The sequence below is a fragment of the Notolepis coatsorum genome (genome assembly GCF_963971535.1).
Source record: "Notolepis coatsorum genome assembly, chromosome: 9".
Lineage (NCBI taxonomy): Eukaryota > Metazoa > Chordata > Actinopteri > Aulopiformes > Paralepididae > Notolepis > Notolepis coatsorum.
In genome coordinates, this window is record NC_140173.1 from 138,282,278 (window position 1) to 138,298,210 (window position 15,933).

Below are 15,933 nucleotides of genomic sequence, written 5' to 3' on the forward strand. Positions count from 1 at the left end.
ATAAATCACATTCTCCAGAATGCTGCAGAAAACGATAAAAACATATTTATACTTTAGACCGTATTTTAGTATGAATATGTGAATGAAAAAGTATAACGTTGCTACATCCTGAACGATAGATAATTGACGTTGAATGGGCCATAGTAATGTGAAATGAATGAATGAAAACTTTATTTAACAGATTGCAGAATGGGTACAATACAGTACGGCTCAATACACACAATTGTTAAGGGGATGCAGACCTGAGAAAGACGTTTGTCTTGTTTCCATCAGGGTCCCCCATGTCAATTTAGCAATACAATTTAAAAAGTTATAGCCCTGCAAAGAAGGGGAACTTCTCCATAGACAAATAGAGATGGCAGAGGATGGTATAATGATGTACATAAGCCTGGCAAAGAAAGTGTTAAAAAATAAAAATAAAAATTTTATATAATTTTTTTTTAATAAAATATATATATTATATAATCATACTTGTAGTTGTATTATCTGCGAGACATCGCCACCACGCAACAAGTCAAAATGCTCGCTATCTGCAAACAGCTCCACTGTCTGTGTGTACTCGAGTAGCCTCCAGCTACAGCCAGGATTCCCCGGAGCTGCAGCTGGACCCTATTGATCACATTCAACATGCCCTCAGCTCGAATACGCATCGAATCAGTGTTATAAGACATTGATATCAGGAGCTATCTGTAGCTACTGCTAGCCGGCTATATAACGTTAAGACAATGCGGCCTCAGTGAACTATTTAGTTTAATGGGACGTTTCGTTTTGAACAGTGAGCTAGCGTGAGCTATCATGCACTACTAGACTTGCTGGAGCATTTGTTGATATCAGGAGCTATCAGTAGCTAGCCGGCTAGATACCGTTAGACAATGCCTCATCATGTATTAAACTAAAAGTGAATAGTTGACAAAATAGTTGACATTTTGTAACGGTAGCTAACGTTAGCTCACGGAGGTCCCAGTGTCCCACTAGACTAGACTATACTAGTGTTTACAGTACACGGGTGCAGGAGGGGCTGGAGGAGGAGCAGACGGCGCCGCCGCTGCTCTCTCCGTGTGTCTGAGACAGAACTCAGCGAGTGAGATCTCCGCTCAGAATTGGATCATGTTTTTCGATCGGTTTCGACGATCGGCGAAAATAAAGCATTATCACCGATCACCTATCGCATATTTATACGATTATCGGCCGATAACAATTTGAACTGATACGGTACCTGTGAATCGAATCGATACCGGTACCCAACGGTACCTTTTTTCGGTACTTTAGTCTCTAAAAATGTTTGACCGTTTTTCGGCTTGCCATTACCCCGACTGCTTTGTTGTTGAATCAAGTCAAATCCTAAGTAAGCATATATTGTGCGTGTGAACGTTGACATGAAAAGAAAAAAGTGTAAAAATTAAATAAAATAAAAAGTGTTATCAATAATTTTATCGGGTTTATCAGGATGACGTCATAATTGCTGATATGGGCCCGATAATTATCGACCCGATAATTATCGTGCATCCCTACTGGGGACCTCATGCCTCATGGGGACAGCCATGATTGTATGGTCCCTCATGGACGGCTCAATGCCCCGCCTCAGTAAAAACCAGACGTGCATGTGGGTAACAGTCATGGGCGTTTAAACCCTCAGGCCATGTATCCCCCCATCACCAACTAGAAATGGAAAAGAAACATTTTTGTAATAACAGTGTGCTAGTATGTCCTACAAAACCATGTCCCCCGGGGTGAGATGGCGTGAAAATAGGTCATCCTGTTGCGACGTTGCAGAAGAACCCATATACCCGCACAGATTTGACTGGGAGCACAAACAATGACCCCCCCCCCTGGGTACAAAACAGAGCCTAAGAGAGATGATGTTGTCAACATCCATACTAAGCCAGCACAGAGTGGAGAGACTGTGGCCTGTATTTATCAAGCTGATCATCCGAGACCAGCCATATTGAGGTGTATATGGTCAGGCGACACGAGCAGTCTGATCCTAGGTCAGTGCTCCTATTCTTAGAAGTATGATAAATATGGGCCCTGGGCCCTGTTTCTTGTACCTGGATAACTGAGTTAGCCGGATAACTTTAGCTGGATAACTGGGTTAGCCGGACTTTCCGATTTCATGTACGTGGATTTTCCAAATCACCATGACAACATATCCAAAAGTTTGAGCCTGGTCGAAAGCAGAGTTCAAGTTCAAGTTAGCCTGAACTATCGCCACGCCCCCGCAAAGAAGTGACAGCCCGTTTCCTGAAACTATTCCCACAGTCTACGATCTGCATTATACCATTCTGAATTACGTTTTTGTGCTCCATTCTTCCAGAGGGGGCTTTTGAAATGTAAAATAGACCCAAAATGCTGATATTAAATTCACTTTGTCCTAAATAATGCACGTTATATATACCGTGGCGACGGTGGCGCTCGCTCGTGCGATGTACACATGATGTGGTTATTTTAATTGTAACTGGGATTAAGATGTCTGATGAGATGCGCTGTTTGACGGATTTGAGAAATTGAATGAGCCGTTGACGTCACATTAATGAATGAGGATAAAGAGATAAACTTCATTCAAAACAAAGGATATTCTAAACACGGGTCTCTCGTTCATTAATGTATAAACAATGAATTTATCCCATCTGGCCCAGTGGCCCAGCGGTAGTGCTCAAGCCTGCCAATCCAGCGACCAGGGTTCAAATTCCGGTGTTTCCAATATGATTTTTTTGAATATAATATTAATGATTATACGCCAAAGTAGCCTGGTTTTAAGTTAAAATATTATAAATCTACATGCATTGAGGATGTCATTCTTTATATAGCTCTCAACGTGCACCAAATTGAATTATTCCTATATTGCAAAAAGAAGGAAAAGACTAGGGTCTTGAACCCCGGTCGTCCGTGTGAAAGTCAAAAGAAGAACCCGTTACACCACAGAGAAGATAAGTAAAAGATTGACTATACATCAATCAATGGGTAAGAGAGCCGTATCGTAATTCTGTATAACAGTTAACTAATAATTTTCGCTAGCAAGATCTCATTTGATTATTCAATCCAGCAGGCAAGTTTAAAGAAATATAATCTGATTGATTGAGGTAATGAGGGACTTAGAATTAGCCTATAGATAACGCATTTAACTTGTCGGCGAGGCGATTGAGCCGTATTGCAATCTGTCAATAAAGTCTTAAATCAATTAATCCATCAATGCCGTTGAGAATCAGGATCTCTGCCATCGATACGTGCTGGCTTTTCACCTAAAACGGCCGCGCGCATTTAGCCTGACTCGCAAGTCTGGCTTGAGTTAACGAGACTGAATCCACCTTTGTGAAACAGGAAAATCCCGGCTTCGAACATCGGGTTAACTGAAGCTGGATAATGGACATCTTGATCGACTTAGTTGAACCACGTACATGAAACAGGGCCCTGATCTAGATGACGGAGTGAACAGGTGGGTTTCACCAACAAGCAGTATCAGCAAGCTGCAGTGAATGAGCAGAGTGTAATGTATGAATGAGTGAAAATCTTAAATGGACCTAGACCCGTCATGTCACGATAACTATTTTTGTTGGACAATATATTGTCCCAAAAATAATTGCAATAAATAATATTATTGTAATTTAAAGACTTAAACATAGGGCTGCAACTAACGATTATTTTGGTAGTCGCCTAATCTGTCGATTATTTTTTCGATTAGTCGACTAATCTAACGATTATTTTTGTCACACCCTCCATCTCTGCTTCCTGTGGGCGCGGCTCCTTTTCCGGGCTCCAGTGCATGTTTTACCTCACATGCTCAAGTCTGCACACCTGTGAATGTCACCCTGTTGTCCAGTCCCTCTGCCTTAACAGTTAACTTAAAGGGGAACTCCACTATTTTGGGAAATTAGCTTATTTAACATCTTCCCTGGAGTTAGACAAGAAGATACATACCTTTTTTGTCTCTGTGCGTGCATTTTAGCTTTGGGAATAGACGCTCCGTTAGCATAGCTTAGCTTCATCACTGGATGTGAGGCAGGACAGTAGCCTTACAGTGCCTTACAGTGCATTGCAAGGTCTGACATTGACCAAATTTGATATGCATGACCTTGGTGGGCTCTAGGTCAACTCCTGAAAAGGGGGTCAATGTCAGACCTTGCAATCAAAAGTTAGGGGGCGCACTGAAATTATGGCAAGGGTTATTAGCCCCCTAACTTTTGATTGCAAAGTCTGACATTGACCCCCTTTGCAGGAGTTGACCTAGAGCCCACCAAGGTCATGCATATCAAGTTTGGTCAATGTCAGACCTTGCAATACACTGTAAGGCACTGTAAGGCTACTGTCCTGCCTCACTTCCAGTGATGAAGCTAAGCTATGCTAACGGAGCGTCTATTCCCAAAGCTAAAATGCACGCACAGAGACAAAAAAGGTATGTATCTTCTTGTCTAACTCCAGGGAATATGTTAAATAAGCTAATTTCCCAAAATAGTAGAGTTATCCTTTAACATAACATGATCCCATAGCAAATTTAAATAATGACTCATGAAACGTTTGAATTTGGATCTTAAGCAACTTGCTTAAATCAAAATGTATTTGAATAACATAAATACAATACAACAATCAATCATAACAAAATAAATTAATAAAATACAAATTAAAGTGCAAGTTTAAATGTAAACAAAGAAAAAGAATAAGTAGCAGCATCTGCCCCCAGCACCGCGGCTGATGGGGCTGTATCTTGGTCCAGAAGGGTGACGTGGAACAGCTGTAGGGGGAGAGGAGAGAAGGATGAGTCAGATGAGATCAGACAGACTTCTAGGTCTTTTGTTTGCTGTGTGAGAGGAGTGTGCGTTTATGTGTGTGTGTTTTACTCTGATCGCTGTGTGTGAGTGAGAGGAGTGTGTGTACCGTGTATGTGTGCGTGTCTTACTCTGATCGCTGTGTGTGAGTGAGAGGAGACTTGGAACTTGGCTGGCTACAGACAGCTCACGTTAGCACAGAGTGTCGTGTTTTTGCAGACTGACTAGCTAAGTAAGATTGTGACACACACTGCCAGTGCCACATTGATTATGTGTATATAAAAGCAGCAACGCTGTAAGCTTTGCGCTGTTTAGCTAACGTTAAGTTACATACTGTACAACATACCGCAGCCTCGGCATAACTGAAATAGCGTGCAGCAACGCTGTAAGCTTGGCACTGTTTAACGTTACATACAACATACCGCAGCAATAGAGTTCGCTTAGCAAGCATTATCCATATCCATGAGACGTTCTGTTTTCCAACATGTAAGCTAACGTAAAAAAATACAATACTATGGCTAACTATCTAAAACTTACCCATGTTCCGAAGTCACCATGGCACCCCGTTCACATTATTTCTTCTTACCCGGGCCATTACTACAGAATGCAGTCAGACAATGGAAACGATACTGCCCCCAGCACTTCCTGTAGTGCATTGCAGTTACAAATGAAAATGTTTGCGTCTGATTATTTTTATACGCATTTTTAACGCATCGACTCTCAAATTCCCCGTCTGCGATTTTTTATGATCCGACGTCGTTGATTATGTCGACTAATCGTTGCAGCCCTACTTAAACAGGAGTCTTCGATTATATCACGGTATTTGTGTCAAAGTCAACAATCAAAAAAAGACTTGAGTGAATACAGAGGGTTCACCACAAGATGTAAACAATTGGTGAGCCTCAAAAACAGGAAGACCAGATTAGAGTTTGCCAAAAAACATCTAAAGAAGACTGTACAGTTCTGGAACAACATCCTATGGACAGATGAGACAAAGATCAACTTGTACAAGAATGATGGGAAGAGAAGAGTATGGAGAAGAAAAGAAACTGATCATGATCCAAAGTATACCACCTTATCAGTGAAGCATGGTGGTGTTATGGTGTGGGCCGGGCATGTATGATGACTGTCAATGGAACTGGTTCCCTTGTATTTATTGATGATGTGACTGCTGGTAAAAGCAGAAGGGTGAATTCTGAAGTGTTTCTGTTTCGGGCAATATTATCTGCTCATATTCAGCCAAATGCTGAAGAGAAAATGTCCCAAGAACAAGCAGGAACTGAAGACAGTCACAGTAGAGGCCTGGCAGAGCATCACCAGGGATGAAATCCAGCATCTGGTGATGTCTATGGGTTCCAGACTTCAGGCTGTCATCGACTGCAAAGGATTTGCAACCAAATATTAAAGTGACCATTTTCAGGGCTGTACGCTAAGCTTTTTCACTAGGGGCACACTTGCCCCTAAATTAGAAATTTAGGGGCAAAAAATATGTTTTAGGGGCAAATTTTTAAATAACAATTTTACCATTATAGTGCAAAAAAATATGTTCCTCCTGCCTCATTACTGTGGTCCTTTTATTTAACATTTAAGTGCTTTTGTTGTCAGGTTTGTATCTTTTATAATGAACCAACTAGGGCTGGGCGATATGGCCTAAATATGATATCACGATATTTTCTGACCTTTCGGCGATACAGGATACACATCACAATGTTTTTCTTTTTTACCCCAAACAATTCATTATGAGGCTTACCAAGACAGTATGAGTTTGCAAGCTAACATTAAAGACAAAATAAAATACCCATGCATTTAGCATTTTTATATTATATATTAGATTTAGATTATTGGATTATTAGATTATATATTGCATATATTTAGCAATGAGATATTATATGATTTAGATATGAAATATGATGAATTGAAAATGGGGGACCCTGATGTAAACAAGACAAAAGTCTTTCTCTGGTCTGCATCCCCTTAACAATTGTATGTATTGAGCTGTACTGTACCCATTCTGCAATATGTTAATAAAGTTTTAAATCAATCAATCAATAAATAGCATTTTAGCATTTTTATGAAACTACTGTATATTTGTATGTCTCTAAATGTTTTGATGAATTGAAAATGGAGGACCCTTATGTAAAAAAGCCGAAAGTCTTTCTCTGGTCTTCATCCTCCTGTACTGTATTGTACCCATTATGCAATCTGTTAATAAAGTTCTCATTCATTCATTCTGACGGAAAATAGAATCATTTTGATTGACAATAGAGTCTGCCAATTACGTCACAACGCTTGCACCCGCCCTCCTGTTCTTAGCACCAATCGGCAAGCGCATTCGTTTTTGACTTCCTGAATGCCCCGTGTGTTGACAACGACAAAGCTACTACAGTACCATTAGCTCCCCGCGGCCCACGAGTAGGAGACCAGTGCTCTGCAGGATGACTAAATGAGGCATAATGATTTTACCTCAACGAATGTTATAATAAAAGCCTTTCCATACATCTGTCTGATTGAAAACTTTATTAACAGACCGCGGAATGGGCATATCTCAGCACGGGCTGAGATATGAACGAGTAACGTGTGGACCAGATTGACGCGACACAAGGTTTACACAACAGCCCCCACCCCTTGTTTTATTGTATTTGTACCTGTACTACCTGCCGTCAGCTGTTTATCTCTCTCTGTGAGCTTGATTAGCTCACGTTAGCTAGCGTTAGCTCCGCGGCTAACCCTGAACTAAATCAATGACTAGGTTATAAAGCATTTCGAGTAGTTTTCACTGCACATAGAAGCAGCCAAACAGCGGGAGAATTTCGGGAGCATATGGCCAAAACCCAGTTAGGAACCATCGATTCCCATCCCTACTACTTTTCCCGCTTTTCTTGACTCCTTCTGTATCACAAACAGTACTGTATTTGCAAATCTGGTATGTCATAAATGTATAGATGTAGCAGTACTGACTATCTGTATGTCATGTATGTCATATATGTCTATATGAATTGAAAATGGGGGACCCTGATGGAAACAAGACAAACGTCTTTCTCAGGTCTGCATCCCCTTAACAATTGTATGTATTGAGCCGTACTGTATTGTACCCATTCTGCAATCTGTTAAATAAAGTTTTCATTCATTCATTCATACTAACTTTACTTTTCTTCATAGCTAAATCAGACAGTCAGCCAGTCACTGTCAGAGTGAGTGCTCAGTTGATTTTCCCCGCTGATCATACCTGAGTGCTCAGCGTCATCACACGCCTTGGATCATTTAGGAGTGAAATGCGAATGCAAGGCTTGAAATCCCTACTCGCAAGCCCGCCCCCAAATATTATTTACCAATCGCAACGGCCAATTAAAGGGGCAATTTGCGATGAGATCATCGCAGCGTACAGCCCTGATTTTATTTATGGATTGTTAGTTTGTGAAATTACTTTTGGTCCCTTAACACATTGGCGGCCACGGGTATTAGACGGACCCACTCTATAAGGCCAGCATATCATAATAAGGTTTCATTGTGCGTGAGGCTGTTTGTAGAGCTAAATCTATACTTTATATTATTGCTATCTGTCCATTCTCATTGTCAATTAACACTATAAACCATCCCTTCAAAATGGCTTAAAGAATTATTTTTTCTCATCAATACGTTCCCATTTGATAGCGTCTTGAATATGAACGTTATATGGGATTGGTCTGGTATATTTCCTGCAAAACGAGATACAGGGCTAATAGCTAATAACGTTTCGGCCCTACAGAAGCTAGAGCTAAAAATCTAAATGCATATTGTCGGTATCATGGTCCACCATGAATGCATGAAAGGGGGGGGGGGGGGCGGGGGACGTCGTTTCTGATTATTTATTACCAATAACGCCGTTAGCCTCAGTAGCCACATTCGCTGATCGCCTGGTTGGGTATGATAGCAAGGCCTGATCAGCATGTAATTTACATGAAAAAGCGCTTACCGTGGGCCGGTTGGACTGCAAAAAGGATTTCCCAGTTATCGATCGCCATCTGGTAGATCGATATGTCCATTGGCTGATGATATATTCCTTTACTGCATACTGAATTCCGCGTCCCAAAACGTATTCCATACTACATGCTACACGCATAGATTCAGGCCAGGGTTCGAAATTAACGGGGGCTTGGGGCATAATGCCCTTGAAAATGGACAAAATGCCCTCGAAAATCAGTTAAGGGGGGCACAAAATGCCCCCGACAGTTTACTAATTATATATATATATTTATCCGCTAATGGCGCGTCTGTGTATCGTACGGTTCAGATGACGCGCAAATAAAAAAAAATCATTTGGCGGAGGTGAGCACTGGCTGCTGCAGCAGCAGCAGCACTGCAGCTGAGCCAGGTGCTAGTCAGTTTGTGTACAAATGGCAAGCACAATCTAAATCAATCTTCATTACGACTTTAAAAACATAGCCATTAACATTACATAGGCATACACACATCTTGCCATAACGTTAGCAGTTTGTACAACACAACGCACGTTTTAACTATAGAATCAGCCCGCGAGGTAATACAGTCAACGAAATGTTACCGTAGCTACTAGCTAGCAGAGGAGGAAATGGGAGTCTGAGAGGCGGGGTGTTTAAAGCCAATGATAGGCGTTTATTCAACATCCAAGAAGGCTAACATACAACTGTGTTTTACTAACTCCAACTGGGACTATTGCCGCTTTCCCACTGCATGCCATCACCTCCTAACGTTACCGGAGCTACCGGAGCTGCGGAGCTGATAATAACATTGCCTGAGCTGAAGGTGCGTGACACTAAAATGTCCGTGGGGACCCGGCGCCAACCCATAGATAGTTCCAACTCACCGAATTACGTAATCCACCACAGTTGCACTCAATATTTAAATAATGTTAGTCTAAATAAATGTAGACAGATACATAATAATTTCAAGCAGAACACGAATCTTTCCATTAAGAACTGACAATCAGGGAATTTAAACATGGTTGACATTGTTTTTTTGTGTTTATATTAAAGAAAGGAAAGTCTAGTGCTGGCTGAGCATATTGTTTGTTTGCACTAAGTTAATACTACAAATGTAGCCTATATTTTTCAGTCAGTTCGGTCTTTGTGTGCCAAACATTATTTAAGGCTGTAAACACTGTAACACTGTAAACTTTTTTATTTTTTTTTTAATAAATGAGAAGCATGTTTAGATTTGAGTGTTACATTTTTTTTGATAAAAATGTACGTATATCGAACCGAACTGAAAACCGTGACCCCAAAACCGTGATACGAACCGAACCGTCCATTTTGTGAACCGTCCCACCCCTACAGTTTATCATAAAAATTCAGTGCCCCCGAAATACAAAAAAAAGCCCCCGAAAATCAATTAAGGGGGGCAAAAAAAGCCCTTGAATTTTTTTTTTTTATTTCTAACCCTGATTCAGGCTAACAGGAAACTCCATTCAAGATAAAAAAAAAAAAAAAAAAAGACACCGTTCTGCCACAGGGAACACTGCATTATCGAGACAGCGCCCCTACGAGGATCTGGCAGGTAATGCACTTTTCCAAATTCCAAGAGTAGGGTAATTCTGCAGTGCCGCACTGTGACATTGAGTAGGTTATTAAAATGGAATAAAAGCCAAAACAACCTAGCCACGGATATGTCCGTGGTTGGCCCTTTAAGCATGGCACCGAAACACGGGCATGTCCGTGGTTGGCCGGGAGTGTGTTAACACTTTGAGTGCCATGGACGTGTTTTGTCGTTAGTTCATGCCGACCTTTGAGTGCCCCCGACGCTATATAGCGTTTGTTTGTCGTTTTTTTTATATTGGCGATTTGAATTCATATTTCATCAATCGAGCCTCACGCTAGTGTTGCAGACTCTCTCTGAGCTCAATTGGGAAGATACCGCCCCCTATCGCCTCTCCCTGTGTAACTGCACCCCATTACTTTACACTGACGAAGGGGGGGGGTGGCCAGTTTCCTCATTTTACTTTTCCCTCAAGCCAACTGAAGAATCCATTGTGCTCGCCGGCCCGGAAAACGCGTGGATTATGTATTTACAGTACCCAACACTAATCAATAAGCGTGATCGATATTTGGAATGGCGATCAGGAATTGGAATAATATTTTTGGATAACATCTGATCTCAGGTAAGTTATTTATTTTACCAGTCTTAGGATAATCAGCTATTTTCACAGAGATATAAGCATTTGCCCTATGCGTGTGTGTGTGTGTGTTTCAAGTTTCTTAATAGTTGTCATACAGAAGTACAGAATACTTTTATACAAAATGCTTCTTTCTGTGTGTGTCTGTGTGTGCGCGATCAGGAAATGAGAGAATCGATATTTCAGCCCGCCTCTATAGCGTGCATAAGTACACATATATACTATCGATAATCTAGCGTTTATTTGAAAACTATTCATAAATAGGCCGAAAAATGACAACGTGTTTGTGTATGCCAGAATATTCCAGTAAATGCCTTTTATCACAGAATCTTTATATTTTCCTTGAAAACGAGGGCTTTTCAAAATGCTATAAAACGGAAATGAACCGATTAAAAAACAATCCGTTTCGACAATGTTGACTGCAACCAAGTCATTGATAAGCGACAGGCAGATTAGACACATAATTTAAGACAGAGATTATGCATTCACAACGCTATCATTGAAGTGGGTGCTGGCATTTAACCATGCTTTACCATGTTAATGGCCGGCACTGAAAGTGTTAAGAAGGGAAGAAACTGTTGTAATTCCTACACTGTTCACCTGATTTGGATGAAAATACACTCAAATTAAAAGTGAAAGTCTTCACTTAAAGCACATATTGTTTAATTTCAAGTCCATTGTGGTGGTGTACAGAGCCACATTTTTTTAAATTGTGTCAATGTCCAACTGAGATCGCAAACGGTCAATACCGCCGCCTAACGCCTTGCGGCCGCTATTGCACTCCATTTGAAATGATGTGGTTTGTTTTCTTGGCCGAGCTGTAGCGTGGGGGGTCTGAACACTCGGGCAAGACAAGCGGTCACCACAGTTGCCTCGACGAGGGTCCCCGCCCGCCAGATCATCTGCAATGCTGGATAACGTTGGACAAGCGATCGTGATGAATATTTGGAATGGCGATCAGATAATTGGATTATTCTTTTTGCAGTACATCAGAGATAAGGTAAGGACTATATGTTACCAGTCTTGCGTTGATCCGATGATTTTTTTGCCGCGATTGCAGCGTGTGTCTGTAATGTACTGTACTGTGTAGCATATGCCGTTGGTGGCGATCGAAACATAGAATCCCCCCCCACACACACACACACGTCACACCCTTTCGTGGATGCATGATGAAACATAATACCGATAATCTAGCGTTGATTTCAGATCGATTCAATAATCAGCAGAGAAATTAAACAATTTATAATGAAATTCAGATAAACGCCGTTTTGGCTGCGTTTCCTGGGATTACACATAATCGCTCTGGAACTATGCTCGTATTCACCACGGTATAAAACAGAAATGTATTGATGAAAAAAAAATCTGTTTTTTGCATGTTGACCAGAAGAAACTCACTGACAATCGACGGCGTTATTAGATCCATAGCTATAATATTTAATATAGGTTTAGCACTGCAAAACACCGGCATTTATCTCATTGAACAGAGCGTTGGCACGAATATAAAGGCCCACAGACAGCGCCCTCTGCTGAATGGCACTGGATGTGTTAAGACTAATTATATTTTTACATCTTGCACTGGTATTGCTTATCTTTCTATTAGTTGAGCATATCAGGCATGTCTAACTCAGCCTGTAATAATGTCTAACTACAGCCTGTAATAATGTCTAACTACAGCCTGTAATAATGTCTACAGCCTGTAATAATGTCCAACTACAGCCTGTAATAATGTCCAACTACAGCCTGTAATAATGTCCAACTACAGCCTGTAATAATGTCTAACAACCTGTAATAATGTCCAACTACAGCCTGTAATAATGTCCAACTACAGCCTGTAATAATGTCTAACTACAGCCTGTAATAATGTTCCGTGCCTCCCTGACTGGAATAGACAACTGGAAACGTTGCATAGTCTAAATATGTTTGATCCTGAATCGAGGAAACGGCGCAGATCAAAGCTGAAACAGCTCATTCATTCATTGTGAAGACTATTGCCTATTCAACCCATTCAAGCAAGCAAGTGCCAACATTAAAAGGAACACACCAACCTTTTGGGAAATTAACTTATTTGCCATCTTCCACAGAGTGAGACAAGAAGAAGATCGGTACCTTTCTCATCTATGCGTGTGCAATACAGAGAGAGACAGAGACCTGCAGCATGCTAGCTAGCTTACACAATGACTGGAAGTGGATACGGACCTCCTGTCATCAGGAGTTGTAGTCGTGTCTGCTGGTTATGATTGGAATACAGCAGTGATCAGGTGACTAACTGACACGCTTGACTACCATGTCCTGCCTGAACTAACATGAAGCTCCATGTATGAATTACCACATCTCGTAAGGCTGGAGCTGAATATCTGTTCTACCGTTCCATGCTAAAAACACGAGAAAATAGAAGGTTTTTATCAAGTATTGGGGGACTTTTGATGCAATTAGGGCCTAATTTAATATAATATTATGGTCACACCACTTTAACAGCAATTAGTTGTCCTTGCACCACACTCCTCCTCCTTTGCAGCTTGACACAGACAGGCTTTTTGGAAGACAATAGGTGCCACCCTGTAACTGTAACACAAGCCACTGCAGCAGGTCTGTCAATATTAGCTAACTGTGTGTCAAATCAGCTAGTCACATTTCTCAAACACATCTGGCCCATAATGTTGGATTCAACACAACTTGGGACTTTGGAAACCTCTGAATAAAAGGACCTCCGACATCTGGTAGAAAAATATATTATCTTATCTTTTTGTATCACAAACAGTACTGTATTTGCAAATCTGGTATGTCATAAATGTATCTATGTAGCAGTACTGTCTATCTGTATGTCATGTATGTCATTATTGAAAATGGGGGACCCTGATGTAAACAAGACGAAAGTCTTTCTCTGGTCTGCATCCCCTTAACAATTGTGTGTATTGAGCTGTACTGTATTGTACCCATTCTGCAATCTGTTTTCAATCAATCAATCAATTTTGCAATAATATTATTAAATGCATGGTTCAATTAACTACACAACGCATGCTCCAGAGACGGACAATCAAAGCATGTTTTCATGAATATGACACACAACAATCAAACGTGCCAACCCCTGGGCCCTATTCCCCGTACCTGGTTCAACTAAGTCGATCAAGAGTCCCATTATCCAGATTCAGTTAACCCGATGTTTGAAGCCGGGATTTTCCTGTTCCTGGAACGCTGATTCAGTCTTGTTAACTCGAGCCAGACTTGAGACTCTGGATAAGTGCGCGCGGCCGCTTCAGTTGAAAAGACAGCAGGTGTAGATCGCAGAAATCCTGATCTTCTAACGGCATTGATTGATTGATTGTTTTACAGATTGCAGGCGGCTCAATAGCCTTGCCGACAAGTTAAATGCATAATCTATAGGCTAATTTTAAATCCCTCATTACCCCAATCAATCAGATTATATTTCTTTAAACGTTCCTGCTGGCAGTAGGTTTATGCATTGAATAATCAAATGAGATCTTGCTAGCGAAAATAATTAGTTAAACTGTTTCAGAATAAGGATACGGCTCTCTTATCCATTGATTGATGTATGGTGGATTTTTTATTTATCTGTACTGCGGTGTGATGGTTTGTCCTTTTGACTTTCACGCAGACGACCGTGGTTCGAATCCTAGTCTTTTCCTTCTTTTTGCAATGTAGGAATAATTCAATTTGGTGCACGTTGAGAGCTATATAAAGAATGACATCCTCAATGCATGTAGATTTATAATATTTTAACTTAAAACTAGGCTACTTCTGCGTATAATCATTAATATTATATTCCAAAAAATTATATTGGAAACACAGGGTTTCGAACACCGGTCGCCCGGTTGCCAGGATTGAGCACTACCGCTGCGCCACTGTGCCAGATGGGATAAATTCATTGTTTATACATTAATGAACGAGAGACCCGTGTTTAGAATATTCTTTATTTTGAATGAAGTTTTATCTCTTTATTCTCATTCATTAATGTGACGTCAACGGCTCATTCAATTTCTCAAATCCGTCAAACAGCGCATCTCATCAGACATTTTAATCCCAGTTACAATATCACACAAAATCCACAATCCACGCATAGACACTTCAATTTTATGCTTGAATGAAACAAAATCCAGGCGCTCCTCTCCTTCCTCGCTCCTCATCCACAGCGGAGAATATGAAAGGAATCAGAGCCAAACGAGCGATAGGTTTCAATCATTAAGGATATCCCCGCGGGATTCACATTTGCAATGCTGCGCGTTGTTAAAATAACCACATAATGTGTACATCGCACCTAGCGAGCGCCACGGTATATATAACGTGCATTATTTAGGACAAAGTGAATTTAGTATCAGCATTTTGGGTCTATTTTACATTTCAAAAGCCCCCTCTGGAAGAATGGAGCACAAAAACGTAATTCAGAATGGTATAATGCAATCCTAGACTGTGAGAATAATTTCAGGAAACGAGCTGTCACTTCTTTGCGGGGGCGTGGCTATGGTTCATCCGGCTAACTTGAACTTAACCCTGCTCTCGACCAGGCTCAAACTTTTTGATCTGTTGTCATGGTGATTTAGACAATCCAGCTTCGGGGAATGGGAAAGTCCGGCTTAAGTCAGACTTGACCGAAAGTTATCCGGCTAACTCAGTTATCCAGGTACGGGGAACGGGGCCCTGGTGTAAAATATAGTACACAGTACAAACTACAAAGACAGAAGAGCTGCAGCACCATGAGCAACAAACAAGCACGCCTATCCCCTTGGTGTGATCACAGCAGGGTTAGAAATTAACATTTTTTTTCAAGGGCTTTTTTTGCCCCCCTTAATTGATTTTTGGGGGCTTTTTTTTGTATTTCGGGGGCACTGAATTTTTATGATGAAAATTAACATAAGGATTATAAAACATTGTTGACACTTTTTTTTACAGTCTTCGTCCCTATGTTTGATAATGTAATGTTAATGTCTCCATATATAGGGCTCTACGCTAACCTTTTTCCCAAGGAGCACATGTGCTCCTAAATAAAATGTTAATAAATAAAATCTAAATAAAAATTTAGGAGCACACAAA

The 15,933-nt window shown here is 40.8% G+C and overlaps 1 protein-coding gene across 5 annotated transcripts in view; it reads right to left on the bottom strand.

Moving 5' to 3' along the window:
• Positions 1-15,933, bottom strand: part of golga4 (golgin A4) — a 120,113-nt gene that overhangs the window by 101,484 nt on the left and 2,696 nt on the right. Inside the window, exon 1 of one of the 5 annotated variants that reach the window (XM_084321093.1) lies at positions 12,933-12,976. The exons of 3 other annotated variants lie outside the window; for them this stretch is intronic. In XM_084321093.1, the coding sequence (XP_084177219.1) occupies positions 12,933-12,959 (27 nt within the window). In that variant the 5' untranslated portion in view covers positions 12,960-12,976. Of the gene's footprint in view, positions 1-12,932; positions 12,977-15,933 lie in introns of those variants that run through there. One more of the 5 variants, XM_084321091.1, reaches the window with a different exon arrangement.